The sequence below is a fragment of the Pomacea canaliculata genome, linkage group LG9 (genome assembly GCF_003073045.1).
Source record: "Pomacea canaliculata isolate SZHN2017 linkage group LG9, ASM307304v1, whole genome shotgun sequence".
Classification (NCBI taxonomy): Eukaryota; Metazoa; Mollusca; class Gastropoda; order Architaenioglossa; family Ampullariidae; genus Pomacea; species Pomacea canaliculata.
In genome coordinates, this window is record NC_037598.1 from 21,935,563 (window position 1) to 21,951,450 (window position 15,888).

The window sequence follows — 15,888 nt, forward strand, 5'->3', positions numbered from 1 at the left end:
CTTGTGCTTTCGTGTGCGTCCTATACACTATTCACACACCTGACTTCTCCCGTCTCCCCTGACAACAGTTATCGTCTGCACACCTCAACTGCAATGAGGCATACCTGCCTACCTCAGTAGTTGACCCCCTGAATAGGGCGGGGCACACTTCGTCCTTGTCAACAGGGTTGCGCAGACCGAGTGTAGTTCACGAGTCATGATCCGGGGAAGGAACACTCACACAGGGGCGGTGTTGTGATCAGTAACTTACAAACAAAATAAAACAAACAACACAACCAGCGCAACACAAGGTCTAACACACGTTTGATTGCAGAATCACACAGTTTATTTGTTGTTTATGTTTCTTAAAAATTCCTCTTCAGTAATAAAAACTTTTGTATTACTTTTCTAAAAAGTTAGATGACAAAGAGACAGACTGTCTAATTATTTTGACTAGTTCAGACATTTTTTCTACTCTCCACTCATTTAAAGTCAGAAGAAGAAGAATTTTACGATATATCGCCAGAATGTAGAAGTCAAGGGAGACAAGCACCAACTAAGGGGAGGTAATATCTACGAATGGGGCAGAAACTTGCAGGTCTAGGTGCAGAGGTAAACGAAGACACGAGAAAAACTTCCGGCAACTCACCCACGAACACTCCTTTCAAACGTTGCAGGTTGTGTGAGGGTGTAGTAGCTAGGAGCGCCATTGTCCCCCCAACTGTATACGCGAGTAGGTGTCTCCCCCGTTTAAAAGTGGCTGAGCTAAAGATAGTGTCGCCCTGTGGGAACGCATGACGATCACACCCAAATGAATGCCTTTCTCACTGGCAAGTTGTTGCCTCTTTGCTCTCATGTCTGCTGTGACCTAGGATACATATCAAATCTTCACTGACTCCACGCCAAGCCAGTCTTATCCTTCAGTGTCAGCGATGGACGAAAAGCTTTTAAAGAGAACAGTCGGCTAGTCGTGAAGATTGTCGTGTAGTTGGTGTGCTTGAGGTTTTGTGGACAGGTACTTGAAGGACACTCAAGGTAGGGAGCGCTTGTGTTTCCTCCACTCAACAGCTTGAGTTAGCAATTAATGAGATGGTTTGTTTACTTTTGGCGAGAGGCTTGTTTAGGCAGGTAGACTTTGATAATAACAATATAGCAAAACACTGTTTCATTAATTTTTTTTTTGACTGTCATGGGTGTCTTTAGTGGGTTCTTTATTTGTTTTGTGGGGAGACAGTTATATTAACACTTTCACACACACACACACAGATGCTCAGGAACTTTCTCTCGTCATCACATGCACACGTGGTCACTGATGACGATGACAACATTGAGAGAAAGTGAGTGTGATATGTGTAACGTGTAATGGAGGGTTACATTACTGACTGCTGAAACAAACGGATGTGACATGTGATGATGATATGTAGTGAACACTGATAGATCATTTGTGTATTTGAACCACTTACATCATCTTCTCCATCATCATCGTCATCTGTGCTTCTAGTATTCCCAGATATAAACTGATGTGAATATTATGTGAGCTGGAATGCAATGTTCGTAAAATGTAAGATAAATGGAGATAATGGGAATAATATCAAATGTATTCTGTCGGCTCCCGCGCTCCTAGGAAAGTGAGATTTTAAGATTGAAGACAAATGTGAGCAGGACCATCAGAATAATGGGAGGTGTGTTTTCAAGCCTTGCCTCCTCCACAATTCGTGAGATTGTAAAAATTCAAAATTATAAACAAGTATGTTCATGTTTTGCATGCATACGTAAGACTTGACTATATGAAGGTAAAAACCTCTGTAGGTATGTAAACACATAAACACGCACATACCCAATCACACACACAAGTATTCATGCACTGACCACCACCCACGTACACAAAAGTAAAAACTTTGAAGTATACACAGGTCTTCCACATACAGATACTCGCTCTCTCTTACACACACAGAAGTACCTATGCACACTACATACCCACGTATACAAAAATTAAAACATACACTCACTCACAGATGTAACTATGTACCCACAAGTACCCACGTGCACTTACAAAAACACACAAGCAAGGACAAACACGCAAGTGATTATTTCATGCTACGCTTGACTGCATCACTTTATTTGGGAAATTTCACTGGTGTGTGAGTATATTTCGCTGACATCATGTCCCTTACAACTCATTTTATTTTATCTTTTCTCTGTCTCTCCAGTCTCCTCTCCCTGTTCCCAACCCCGCCCCCACTCTCTGTCTCCACATCTCAAAGCTCGAGGCATACGGCAAGACCTAGACCCGACTAACCACTCACACCGTCGTCAACATGTCCGTGGAGGACCTGCTGCTGCACTTTGACTACGATGAGCACGACGAGAAGCAGTTCTACCTGCCTGGCGACGTCCTGCGCGGGAAGGTGTTCCTGCACCTGCGCATGAGCCTGCGCGTTCGCACCATGTCGCTGCACGTGCAGGGCGGGGCCGCGGTGTCGTGGGAGGTGCCTGGCAAAAAGAAGATCTACAGCGCCCGAGAGGTGTACTTGCAAGGTCCGCACTTTATCTTTTACGTACATTATTACGTCTACGTAGCCATTATATCTTATTTAGTGCGCCATTATGCCTTGCTTACGTCCCCATTACGTGTTATTTACGTACGCTATAAACGTCCTGTCTATGCAACAATTGCTTCTTATTTACGTGCACTGTTGTCTTGTCCACGTATCTAACATCATATTTACTATTACCTTTATGTCTATCTGCGTCTTGTTCACATACACTATTACGTCTAATAATGCATTTCGTTCTCACCACGTACGTAGAACGTAAAAGTAAGACTATAAAAAATTAAAGCTGAAGTTTGCTGCTTAGATAAAAGTTTAGATGTTGCATAAATATATTAAATAGCTATAGTCAAAATAGACTTAAAATATCCAAAAACAGAGAGAAATTGCGCCGCCATGCACGCAGACACATAGCTACTCCTCTCCGTCCAACCCTTCTCTACCTTTTTCGGTACATTTGCTCCTGCGCATGCTCACAAAACACCAACTGACCAGCATGTCACGTGCAGGCGTCATCAAAATGGTGGACGCAGGAGCTGACCACCCGTTGCTGCTGGACCGGGGTGTCCACGAATTCACGTTTTATTACCAGCTGCCCCCTGACCTGCCGTCCACCTACTCCGGCATCTACGGCAGCGTCAGCTACGTTGCCAAGGTACGTGGTGGTGTTACTCTTGCTACGACGTGAGGCGTTATTCTTGTCAGTGTGTACGTGGTATTAAGTAAGGTTCATTCTGAAGCACTTGTCAAGGTGGCGCTCGCTGATACATACCCGAGGCCACCCGATGAGGCCAGTTGCCTGCTACGTGACGTAGGCGTGTGATGAACTTGATGGAATTCAAAGCTCAATTTCACATGTGAACCTGTCACCAATCATTCCATCTTGATGTAAGAGAAATACCTGCTATACTCACTGCACCTGTGCAGGTAATACTGGACCCGGAGGACGGGGCCAGCGCCACTGTCACCAGCGAACCGTTCATGGTTTTCCGGAGACCCGCCTTGCCCCCCGACACTTTCGCCGACAAAGACCTAAAGCCAGCAAGATGTTTGTGGGCTTCTTGAGAGGAGGGGAGGTAAGTACACGTCACTCATGTTTGTAGGAGAGTGTATAAAGTCATCTCTTGTCATTTTGGGATAGAGAGTGAGGTGAGTCAGTTATTTTGTGAGCTGTGCTCATCTCCTCTCCCACGCTGATTTTTTTCCCGAGAGACTAAAAGGTCAGATACTCGTGGAGAAGTAGCCTTATATAAAACATCGCTCTCATCGATCCTTCCACACCGATCAAATTCCACAATCACCTGCCAGTACACAGGTGACACTCCCACTCTCCTTCGCCACTCACCTGGTCACTATTACTTTCCCCCGCAGATCAAACTCCAGTGCAACATCAGCCGCACCGCCGCCATCCCAGGCGACATCATCTACATCAACGCCGAGGTGTCCAACTGGAGTCCACGGAGCATCACACACATTCAAGCGGCCATCGTGCTGGAGAGCACGTACCGCGCCCACAACAGCCGCAAGACCATCGTCTTCCGCCAGATCATCAACAAGCGCGTCGACGTCTTCGATGTCCGGACGCTGCGAGGGCGACGATGGCGGAACGTTCAAATGCACGTGCCTCCCTTCATTCCGGACTCGAACCTCGAGGGCTGCAGCATCATCGACATCTCTTATTTCTTCGAATACCGCGTGCAGATCGCCGGCAAGGACGATCTGGTGGCGCGCACCCCGCTGTGGGTCGGAGGTCACCCAATCGAAACGCGGCTCGTGCATGGCGTCAGCGGCGTCAGGGACAGTTTCCATGCTGACGCCTACTCCGTCAGCCACAAGGACCTGCCCTGGTACGGGGGTGATGGTGGTGGGTGGGGCACCATATCGGAAAGTGTCGATGGAGATTCATTCGAACTGAGGTGAAGGAAAGAAGGGAAGGAGGGTTTAAGGGATCGTATTCTATTTATCAAGCGACACAGCCAAAAGTGCAGCTAGCTCCTCGTCAGTAATGGTGGACATGATCACAACATCTTAAGCTTCAATACAACATTGGCTTTTTCCGCATTTATAATAATCGAAAATGACAGCCGAATGAATGTATAAGTATATCATTGCCTTTAATGACAATGACTTATCAAGAGAAGCTTAATTATTTATGGCATCCACGTATTTGGTTTCTGCAAAAACTTGTTAAAACTTGTTAAATACCATTTGACTCAGACATTACATAATGGTTGAGTCAAACGAAATACTACAAACAATTGTTTAAAGGAAACATTATTGCATGCTTTTTGAGAAAACTGCATTTGGTTAGGTGGGAAAGTGTTTCAAGAATGACAGTATGGAAACCTTTAGCCAGGTGAGAGAAATGTTACAGTCTCACACCTGCACCATGGACCATCAGGCTGGGATCGCATATGTACATAGGTTAATAATGAGCATCTGTTGATTCTGCACATCAAGGTCTGGTTAAGTGCGATAATCGTGAAAAGAAGGGAGGCTTTGACCTCATCCTCTGACCTGTACACGAATATAAGAGAAGTGTCAGCAGGTGGTATAGGGGTCCAGCCCCTTGAGAGTTACAACTCTTCTCAATCTCCTCCTTTGTGTGTGTGTGTGCATGTGTGTGTGTGTTCATGTGTATGTGTGTGAATAACTTCATTGCCAGTCTTCTATCATACCCGACCCTCCACCTCCACATTACAATCCTCTTGCGGCCATTGCACAGTTGCCCGACTTGCGATGCTCCTCCTATGGAAATGTTTTCACTGACAGGTGACCCCTGTCGCCCCAAAGGCCTCAGCATGAAATGACTGCAATAAATCTGTCAAAACAGTCCGGAACATTAAACACCTGGATTTTTTAAAACCACAGATACGATTGCCCTCGCTGTTGCTTCCCTTACACTAGAAGTTCTCGGTGCCAAAGTAAACCCAACTCCCTCAACCTTGGTGTTTAGCTTTTATTGGAAGTTTTTGTTGCCAGATTTCACCCAAACCCCATTGCTCTGATGTTTTTTGTTTATTCAAAGATATGTGTGTGTGTGTGTGTGTGTGTGTGTGTGTGTTTTACCAAAATTACCTTGAAAAAAATGATTGAAACAAGTACTAATTCTTGAAATTTTTAAAGCGCCCAGGTTTATCGGCCCAAAATGTGTCACAGAATTGAAGTAATTAACAACCTTATCTTTTTTTTTTTTTTAAAAAACTGTTTAATTTGTAACAATCATCTAGTGAAGGATCTGTAAATAATGGACTAACATAGGAGGTATAATTTCAGAGTGTATGAGAGCTTTTTCGTGTTACTATTTTCATAGTGCTTGTTCTACCATTGATCCTAAATTTTTCTAATTGAAAACTTGTTTGTTCCATCTGTTATGTTCCTAGCATTTAAAAACAATCAGTTCCTCCACCAGAAAAAATTCTTGGCGTGACTTGCAGAACTTGTCTGTCTTGACATGCTTGGAAAAATACGAATTTTATGAATACTTCTTTTTCTCTACCTCCCCCACCTACATCTAGAAAAAAAGTTGGATGTGAATGACATGCTTAAAAGAATCTACAGCAACAGGAAACTGGCTTATCTTTGCGCATGCGCTTTGGAGACTTGCAAACAGCAATTAAGTCGTGGAGCGATAATTTCGTGCTTTTAGCGACACATTAAATGTAATTAAAGCCCTGATAATAATTTGTTTGAGTATCACTCAGTCAGTGTGCGACCTTTAGTGGAAAGATGGAGCGTGTGTGGGTGAGTGGATGTGTGTTGTCCTGTGTGAGTGTAGAAGCATTCGTATGTGAGGATTGATAAGACCACATACATGTGGACGAAAGATAAAGCATCAGCAAGTTTATATACTTTTATTCACATTTGCTTACAGTTAACAGTATTTTCTTATCCTCCATTCATTAAAAATAAATACTATCGAACCCTCCCCAGCGAGTGATGTAGGCTGCTGTAAACATCCTACTGCTACTTTCAAGTTTCATCATACATTGACATCATCTTTAAAAAAAAAAACTCTTGTGAAAATCCAGAACCGTTTGGCCGATGGGTCTTGGCGCATAAAGGACTAGTGGGGTGCAATTTTTGTCAACTAACTTGATAAACTTTGCACCCGACATGTCCTAACAACGAGTCGACAAGAAGGGTTAAATCACTGGAGAGCTTGCTGTCTGTACATTGTTGTCGTGTCCAGGAAGAAAAAAAAACATGCTCCGGAAACGAGATTCGAACCATCATCTCTTATCTTCACTGATTTTTTAACGCAATTTACAGCTATGCAAGCAGGGGCTCCCACACCCTTTCCGAAACCAAATAAAGGATTGGGGAGGTAAACATCCCGACATGTAAGTTAATACTTGGGAGCCAGCCTCTACGATGACGGTTGCTTCACGACATACATCCTCATCACGATCGCGACAACAACTTTGGCAAAGGCTAGGCTGGACAGGGTCTGATGCACCCACAACAGGTTTACAATGAAGTACAATGTGTACAAGTCCTCGTAGTGCGAAATCTTCTTTATGGAGGTGAAAACAAGACTCTGCTCGCGGATACAGAGAGGAGAATCCAGGCAAAAATCCAGACAATAGAGAACGTGCCAGAGGAGGTTGTTCCGGATGTTAGTGCAGAGAGTCCAAAACTTGATTATTATTATTTTTTTACGAGGCATGGGGCTACACTGGTAGGACACTTGCAGTTCCTACTTGCAATAGTCAATGACAATGACAATCAAGCCACGTAAGCGGGTCTGGTTTGGCCACGTGATCCGGCACGACCCCTTGTCGAAGAAATCCTTTAAGTACTTTGAAAGGAGGTCGGAGGAAGAACTGGTTTACGATGGTCTAGAAGTGGACTGGTCAGTACACCTCAAAGTTCGTATTTAATGACTGAAAGCAAACACAACAACAGTCCAAAACCTCAAAAGTGAAACCTGTGAATGTTGAACTTTGACTGTACTTCGATGACCATCAGTGGTCTTGTATCACACCCGCCATTTTGATTGTCCCAACACTCATCTCGAGCTGCCGCGGCAACCTTTGATGATGTCGACTCTCTAAGCTGTTTGCTGTTTTATCAACTTATCAACACTTTGTCGCTAATGTTACCCAGTTCCAGAGACTAGACTAGCTTTTAAAGGATCCCATGAAAGTCGCCTTCGTGTCTGGACCTACACTCTATTTGTCCAACCTCCCTTTTAGAGATCGGTTCTTTAGTCTACTTTATCATCAAAGACTCGATTTATTTATTTATTTTGCATAAGTGATCAGGTTAAGAATGTAAAAAAAATAATTAGCCAGACATTGTGTAGAGAACGGCTAAGAAGACATTAGAGAGTCAATAACTTTGTATCCATGCTGACCACGTGACCTCTTTCCCTTCGTGAAGAGTAACTTCAGAAGCTTCACGAACGGATTCAAGGGGGAGGCAATACTTGTTCACTCCTGCTACTTCGTGGCAACAGTCAGGGGGGAGAGACTCCCTCGCAATCAATTGTTTATGAGCTAAGGGACGAATCTCCATTCATTCGATTCCTGAGGACAACATACAAACGCCACCTTGTCCAGTCTCGACAGGTTGGACATCCATTCCGTGTCCAGCGCCAGACGAATCTGTCAGGAGGAGAGAAGCCGCGATAAAAATCCGAAGGTTCTGGTTAAGGGAGGCAATCATCCTTGACAGCAAGTCTGTTTTTGCGGTGAAGGGTGTTGGGGAGGGAGCTGGGGTTACAGGTGAAAAGTCTGGCACTAATCTCATCACAGAGACATGTCAATCCATCTACCTGTTCACTTCAAGCCTCACGTGAGATCAGCTTATCCATGCATCCATTATTCTCCTCTTTCTCTCTCGTTCACAAAATTTGTAACTCTTTCTCTTCATTTACTCCCAGGTCAGTCTAAAAAGTTGGTCTCCATAAAAGGAAGCAGAGAAGGACAGAGAGTCCGGAGATGTAGGTAGGACTTGGTACACAGGTGTTGGCGATGGCGCTGAGGGAGCGAAACTTCTTTTTCCACTCTTCAACCTCGTCCTCAGTGCAGGATGGAGGACGGTACAGCCGCATGAGGTCCAGCAGGACGGCTTCCGAGTCCTGATGACACTCGCTGACAATGGATTTCTCAAGACAGTGCCAAGTGTACGAGTATAGTCTGCAACATGGAGAATAGACGTGGATGGAGAGACAGAAGGTCCAAGTTTAAACTACAGAGATTAAACTAAGACAAATCAGCTTGAAGACATTTGTCTCCAGAATTGATAGACAGTGGTGGTGGTGGTGGTGTGGTGCTGGTAGTGGTGTATGTGTGTTTGAGAGAGTGTTTGTAAGTAATGTGAATGGGTGACACGTCAACATTGATGGACAGTGGGAATGTTTGTGTGTGTGCTTGAATGCCTGCAATTATCTTTGTTTTCCAGCATTTACCTCTGAAGTAAGGGTCAGGAAATCAATTTAACTTAAAGAACAAAGACTCTTTTGAAACCATCCTGGCCTCCCATGTCTGCCTAGTCCTTGTGATACACAGCTCTATTCTTTTTCAAACGGTTTCGTTGTTTTTACCACACACTTCAGAAAAAAAATTACATCCTTCTCTCGATTTCAAAGGATTCATTAAACTTTGCGTTAAACAGAAATTATTGTTTGGCCTCACAACTCAAGTCGTTTGATTCAACCATTCAACCTAGCCGTATTACATGTAGTTAACCCTACGACCCCAGTCTTGGCAAACTAAAATTAAAGCCAAAAGGCGCATTGTACCCCACGTTGACTAAGTAATGAACATTTTAGAGTGGTATCCAAACAATTATCTTTCTTTCCTTTTTTGTTGAATTGTTTGGAGTCTTTTACAAGCTTTTGGCGAGGTCTGAGAGCAATCTAAGGTCAAACTATAAGGTTTACTAGTAAGCCAGACTCTGAACTGCTCCAACACTTTGCGATAGAAACATACGGGCATTCGTTGTGTGCTAGAAGAAACGGGGTGGGATGAAAGAAGAAGGTAGGAGAAACGAGAGTTGGAGGGATGCTACAGTTTAAATATTTGTGTATTTCTCCCCACCACTGCGCACTGACCTGCAAATTCCTGAATGTTTGGGTGTCTTCCACATACCCGCTGACAGGCCGGATGGATTCAACTGATCAAAGTTGGCCATGCATGACTCCATTGCACATTGTCGCTCCAACAAACATGTCATGTCCCTCTGTAAAGCTGCATAATCAAAACTGTTTTACAAAAGTTTAAATTTTTTAAAAACTATTATCTTAAATAGATAAAATGATCAAAGTCTGTCTTAACCAAAGAGAATCAGCACAGTTTTAAGGATCAGTTAAAGACATAAACTTATATCCTCGTGGCCATATTATTGAAAAGAAAATATTTCAGAAATTTACTAATTTATTTTTTTATCAGTTTTTTTCCGATGTTTGATGAAAAACATTGTCTTTGTTAGGAAAAAAACAAAAAAGAAAACTTGTTACACTGTTTTTATTTTGTGTGTGTGTGTGATGTAGTAGAAAAGGAATTTAGTTAAATTATTTTTATTTTTCTGAGTCCTTTTTTTGTAGAACAGTTCTCATAAATAATTCTGCATAATGATAAAAGTAGTACAGTGGATAAAATAGACATAAGTCTAAACAAGATTAAAACTTAGATATGGAGAAGTACGCAAGAAGACAGAAAGAAGCAGTCCTACAGTTGAGGACAGGGGAGGTAATGAATGAAGCCTTACATTACCTTGAAGCTTGTTGCAGACGACATCATTGTGCTTCCTCATGAGGTCTGGCTCCAGGGTCTGGAATCCACACTGCGTTCTGAAGACAGCCACCCGTGGACACTGGGCGTACTGGACCTCCAGGCAGGCGGTGCTGCCGTTCACCAGACCTTGTCTGGGAACAGGACAGTGGACAAGATTTCTGATTAATTCTGCTACACTTACATTTATTTACTCGCCAACTGGGGGGTCACCTCAATCGTAAATTAAGAAGGAACTGCTACACTATCATCTCTTTATCTAAAGCAGGTTTTACTAAAACTAAATAAATAGATGCCACAGAGAAAGAGGAACCTGTCCGAGCAGGCAGGCACAGAGAGAGAGAGATGGGGATTGAAGGACAGGAAAGACAGTTTGAAACCGAAACAGTGGCGACAGAAGGTCAGCCAACCATTTCTCACGTGACTGGATGAAAGCATCATCAGACAGGAAGAGAAAGCTCACCTGCAAACAACTTCCGCTGCATCGGCATCGGAGAAGATGGTAACTTTTTCTGGTTTAAATGTCAGGAAGTCTTCCACATGCTGGATGCAGAGCTCCACGTTGGCTCTGAAACTCTCGTCGCAAATTCCCGCAGCCATGCGAAAAACTGGAAGAATAAAAAGTTATGAGTTTTAATTACCAGTGCTCTTAAACACGTGACTGCATTAATTTTCTGATAAACCGACACACAGGATATCGGGGGTTATCGGTTCGCATCTCGGCTCCGACGTTGGTTGTTTATGCAAGTAGTACGGCGCATGCGTCAAAATATTCAAATCACACGTGATGCTCACACAAACTGCAGAGTGTTTGGTTCCTTCCAAGAAAAAGGACCCAGATGAAATTATATTGAAAAATGACGCATGCGCACCATGGAGGCGGATTTCTGAGGCAGGGGGATTTCTGAGCACATGACACCGCGCAACAGTCTTCGACATGATGATGGTTCGCTTCTAGTCTGTAGTTCGAGCGAACTCATTTCACAAGGTCAGTATCTCCCATCTAAGCTCATCCTGTCATTCCATCCTCTTCCTTTGACGAGGACGCCACAGTTTTTCTGTTTCAGTTTCAGTTTACATTCAGTTCTGTGCTGTTGGTGTTGTGGTCTGAATTCTTGAAGATTGCTGGTGGTTTGGTATCGCGTTCTGCGAGAACCGGAAGTCGCTAATGAAACGATGACGTACTTCCGAGAGGTTTATGGTAGCTCAGGCCGACTCAGCCAATGATCATCACGATCGGCTAGTCTAGCCTTGTCAGCAGGTGCAGCATTAGAAAATGAGCACAAACACACTTACACATATATTTCTATGCATACAGAGCGACACACGCGCAGACACACACAGACACACTCACATACACTCACACACAAACACTTTCGAACAAAAAGACACTCACACACAGATATACACACTCACATACACACTAACACACACATATACATTCACACACAAAGACACACACACACACACACTCTTCCACAAAGACACACACACACAGACACACATACCCGCACACACACACGAACGCATTGACAAAGCAGTGCCCGAGTTTACACAGACAACACACAACAGTGAATAATGATGCTCGTCTGCTGTCGACACAAAGTCTAGGATTTTCCTCCGTACACTCATCCCCTTGCACTCATCACTAGAGGACCTATCCTTGCCCGACAACAACAACAAGCGTGTCGCCAGTCGTTACAGACGACAAGGAAGTTGAACTTTGTGTCAGACACTCCGAACTGCTCACGATGAGGAAATAAGTCTTCGCAATAAAAGTAAAATTAATGTACTGGCTTTTATCTTCTTCTACAAACGATTATACATAATTGAAACGCATCAGTTCTTATTTTAAAAATAATTTAAACATCATAAAAGCTATAATTGTCTTTATTTAAAATAAAAAATAGTTGTACAGGGTAACGGAGATCAACGTTAATGGAACGATTACTGGTAAAAGATATAATTTTCGTTTTTGTCTGATTAGTTTTTTGATTTTTTTTAAATAAAAATTGAAGGGTTTGGTGACCAAAAATACTTCCGGGGAAATATTACAGATGAATAATGGTGAAAGTTTGAAAGTTCAAGCAACTGTAAAAAATCAAACACAAAGGCCAAAGTTATAAAAGAACATTATGCACATACACGCACACTCACTCCCGAACACATATACACACATACATATACATATACATATACATATACATATACATATACATATACATATACATATACGCAAGCACATCGATAGAAACATGCATGCACTGACCAGACAACCTAAACCATTCAAGATGACATAGTACATACTCTTACTTTCCCACGTTCATATACAAGTTCGTTCCTTCGTTCTGTCGTTCGCACGAAAATAAAAACCTGGTCTGGTCAGAATAAAACCCACAAAACACTCTCACCTAGCCAGGAAGACCATCAGACAGCCGGGCATCCACCTCAGATCCATCCTGGACAATTATCTTTTTAAAACGAACAGTGAACAGATAACTCCGCTGGTCTGCTTCTCCACATCATGGCGGTCATTGCCGTCAGAGTTGATTCCGCGTGGTGCTGGGTTGTTATCAGATGACACCAGAGGCCATGGCATCCTGTTCTTTAGTGTGGCTTTCCTTTCGAGCTTCCGTTTTTGCGTCGTTATTTTTGCATTTTGTTCACTAGAGGGCGAGCACGTGCGCGCGCGAAAGAGAAGATGCGATGTGATGGAGGCGGTGCTCGTCGACGACAGTGTCGACGAATCATCACTTTAGGTGTGCGAAAAGTCATGAGGCTTCTTTCTTTGCTGTGCTTCTCTTTGTTTGTTTGGCCACCATTGTCTCTGTCTCTCTCTCTCTGTATTTGTCTCCGTCCTTCTCACTCTGTCTCTGTCGTTGTCCTTCTCACACTGTAGCTTTGTCTCTGTCTCTATCATTTCTGTCTCTGTCTCCTTCACTCTGTTTTCTGTCTTTATTTTTCACTCTGTATGTCTACAGTCATAGTCCAATGATGGAGTGTTCTTTCCTGAAGATTATAATTACAATCATTTATCAACAGATCAGCATTGACTGGCTTCGTCCTGTCCACACCCTCATGCAGGGGACTTAACTCTGTAACACCTCCAGGAGATGTCGCCCAATAACAGAAAATGGTGTAGAACTTTTGTTATTGTCTCCTGATTGAACAAAATTTCTTTTGCAATAGTTTCAAAGAAAAAAGCTTTCCTATTGTTTGAAAGTTCATTGTTAAGTGCATTTAAAGTCTTCCTCTTTCTCGCGATAATGATGACATCCCTTCGTCTTCGGGTTGAAGAGGTAGCTCTCCCTGCTGTTGTTGTTGTAGTTGTTGTTGTTGTTGTTGTTGTTGTTGTTTGTTGTTTTGTAGTGCCCTTTGGGTCTCTGTCGTGTTTGGTGTCTGCTGAATCTGATGATCTGTACTTTAATTAAGCTTGTTGTGAACTTTTTCTGAGTCTTCTCCATCTCAAAAGCCATATCTGCGCCATTTCGATTCGGTTGTCTGTTTACATATTCATTCTCTACATCCCTGCAAGTGCTCAACCCTTTCTGCTCTCACTATTTTCCTCACATTTTGTCCTCTGCTGTAGATTGGTGAATCTACGTGAGTCAACAAGCGTGGACTTGACCCTCTGACCTCTTGTCTACATCCATGCTGTGCTTCACTCGTCTCCGTCCCTGACTTTGTCGACCTGAACTACGAGCTGTAGGACTGCAACTCCTGCACATCTCATTCTGTTAAAGATGCTGCTCCACTGCATTGGACATCTTGTTTTACATTCGTCATAGTTGAATTTGAGTTGGTGTTTTTTTGAATGAAAACAGTAAACATTTATATTCCGTGCTATTCTTTTTTTGCAGAAGATTCTAGCAGCGTCCGAGCGTCTTTGAAGATTTTTTTAACTTTTCCCAATTATTTGCCAGAGCGCTCTACAGAAATGATATACGCAGACTGAATCATTAACAACCATATACTCATATTTGTATATAAGCACCTCCACAACAGACACACCTACTCATACACAAAGTACATCACAGTCACACCTTCTCCACGCTTCATGGTCAGGACAAGGTGACAGTGTTGTCGCTGCTCTCAAAACAAATCCGTCTTAAGTTTGCACTTGAAAGGTGGAAAGAGGAAAACTGTCAGAATCCATCGGTTAAGGACACAAAACAGCAGCAAAAGTCACAACCTTTTCTGAGTCTTGATCTTCAACTTATACCTGTAGAACCTCCCAATGACGCCGCGACATCAAAGAAAAAGCGGCGGTCGTGAGACACTCCCCCAAGCCCTCCCCCACACACACACATGCACTTACCTAAATCACTTAATCACTAAGCTCACCTTTTCCGTTTCCTTTTCATCCAAGTGACTAAAAAATAGCAGGTCTTTTGATAGGTGAGAAATTTGCTAGGTCTGAATAGTTCATAGCGAATTCAGAACTGAGGGATTATTCCTGAGGTAGTAACGGAACCGATGGTAAGACTGAACAAGATTTGAGGTAGAAGAAGTGTTGACCTCTGCACCTAATTGAGGCTTGACGAGTCTCTCTAGTGTCGATTATGCTGGAGGACTGCGAGACCTGGACCTTGCAAACAGAACTCGAGCGAAGGATCCAGGCGTTCGAGATGAAGTGTTTCGGATACAGGGAACAAAAAAGACGAACGACTGCGTGCGCAGTGTAGTTAGTTACCTGTCCGATGGGTCCCCAGGAGTGTCTGGCTGTGAAGTGGCAGGAACTGAAGTGGTTCAGTCATGTCCCCCGACATGACACCATGGCAAACAGAAGAAAGGCTGGATGGTCAACGTGAAGGACCGGTTGTCCACTGGCGCGAGTTCACGAATGTGAAACTTCATTTCTCCCACGACTGGTAAAAACCGAGCTTGCGATGGGATGACATGACATGACATGACAAATGACGACAGTTTGCGTGCATATGGAGGTTGAGGAGGAGGCGAATAAAAAGAAAGAAAGAAAAAACAAACAAACAATGAGGTTAACTTTGTGTGATATATATGTGTGGAGGTGTGAGTGTAGTATTGCGTGTGTGTGGTAAGGGGGAGTGCACTATCCTGTGTTTTGACTGTGTGTGTGTTTGTGTTACTTACTCCGTATTAGCGTATATATGAGCATGCGCGAACCCTGACGTCCCTCAGACTAAACAATCCTCGAGTCTTCCACACGCATGTGCACTGCGCACGTCACTCAACTTCATCCGAAAAAAAAACCCTCCACACGTCCCCAAGACACGGAAACCTCAGAGACTCGAACCCTCTTGACCTCCTCTCCCCCTTACTTCCTACCCACTCGCTTTCCTTTGCTAGTGAACGTTCACTCCTCGCCCTTCCCACCTTCCACCAACTGTCTCCTCACCCAAGTCCTTGTCTCGTGCAGGGTGACGGTGCTACGCGCTAAAAAACAATGACAAATCGTTTGTCCGCGAGCTTCTTGCCTTCATAACTCTACCTGGCCTACCTGGCCCCCATGTCCTCATTTTTCATGTCGCAGCATGACAGCTCACGTGCACCGCCCGTGATGTTCCTCCCGTTGGGACACGGACTCCACCGCACGGACGTCAGAAGTCGGCGAGGACGTCAGATGTGCCCGTATGTAGGGG

General features: G+C 43.7%; 2 protein-coding genes across 2 annotated transcripts; one reads left to right on the plus strand and one right to left on the minus strand.

Moving 5' to 3' along the window:
• The first annotated feature begins 568 nt into the window (after positions 1-568).
• LOC112572316 (arrestin domain-containing protein 4-like) lies at positions 569-6,212 on the plus strand. The gene is made up of 5 exons (XM_025251926.1): positions 569-1,014; positions 2,190-2,517; positions 3,041-3,186; positions 3,459-3,607; positions 3,903-6,212. Exons 2-4 carry the CDS (start codon positions 2,298-2,300, stop codon positions 3,594-3,596), a joined length of 504 nt encoding a protein of 167 aa, XP_025107711.1. The 5' UTR covers positions 569-1,014; positions 2,190-2,297; the 3' UTR covers positions 3,597-3,607; positions 3,903-6,212.
• A 158-nt stretch (positions 6,213-6,370) lies between these two features.
• Positions 6,371-12,832, minus strand: LOC112572314. Its single transcript, XM_025251925.1, has 5 exons — positions 12,682-12,832; positions 10,734-10,878; positions 10,253-10,404; positions 9,592-9,727; positions 6,371-8,674 (listed from the first exon to the last, which is right to left on the minus strand). Exons 2-5 carry the CDS (start codon positions 10,868-10,870, stop codon positions 8,425-8,427), a joined length of 675 nt encoding a protein of 224 aa, XP_025107710.1. The 5' UTR covers positions 10,871-10,878; positions 12,682-12,832; the 3' UTR covers positions 6,371-8,424.
• Positions 12,833-15,888: the final 3,056 nt, after the last annotated feature.

Excerpts from the sequence above, each read along its gene's own strand:
- LOC112572316 (XM_025251926.1), top strand. The coding sequence starts at position 2,298 with ATGTCCGTGGAGGACCTGCTGCTGCACTTTGACTACGATGAGCACGAC. Across the intron at positions 2,518-3,040 it reads CCGAGAGGTGTACTTGCAAG|GCGTCATCAAAATGGTGGAC; the intron begins GTCCGCACTTTA and ends TGTCACGTGCAG. Across the intron at positions 3,187-3,458 it reads GCGTCAGCTACGTTGCCAAG|GTAATACTGGACCCGGAGGA; the intron begins GTACGTGGTGGT and ends GCACCTGTGCAG.
- LOC112572314 (XM_025251925.1), bottom strand. The coding sequence starts at position 10,870 with ATGGCTGCGGGAATTTGCGACGAGAGTTTCAGAGCCAACGTGGAGCTC. Across the intron at positions 10,405-10,733 it reads GCAGCGGAAGTTGTTTGCAG|ACAAGGTCTGGTGAACGGCA; the intron begins GTGAGCTTTCTC and ends TCCTGTTCCCAG. Across the intron at positions 8,675-9,591 it reads AAACATTCAGGAATTTGCAG|ACTATACTCGTACACTTGGC; the intron begins GTCAGTGCGCAG and ends TCCATGTTGCAG.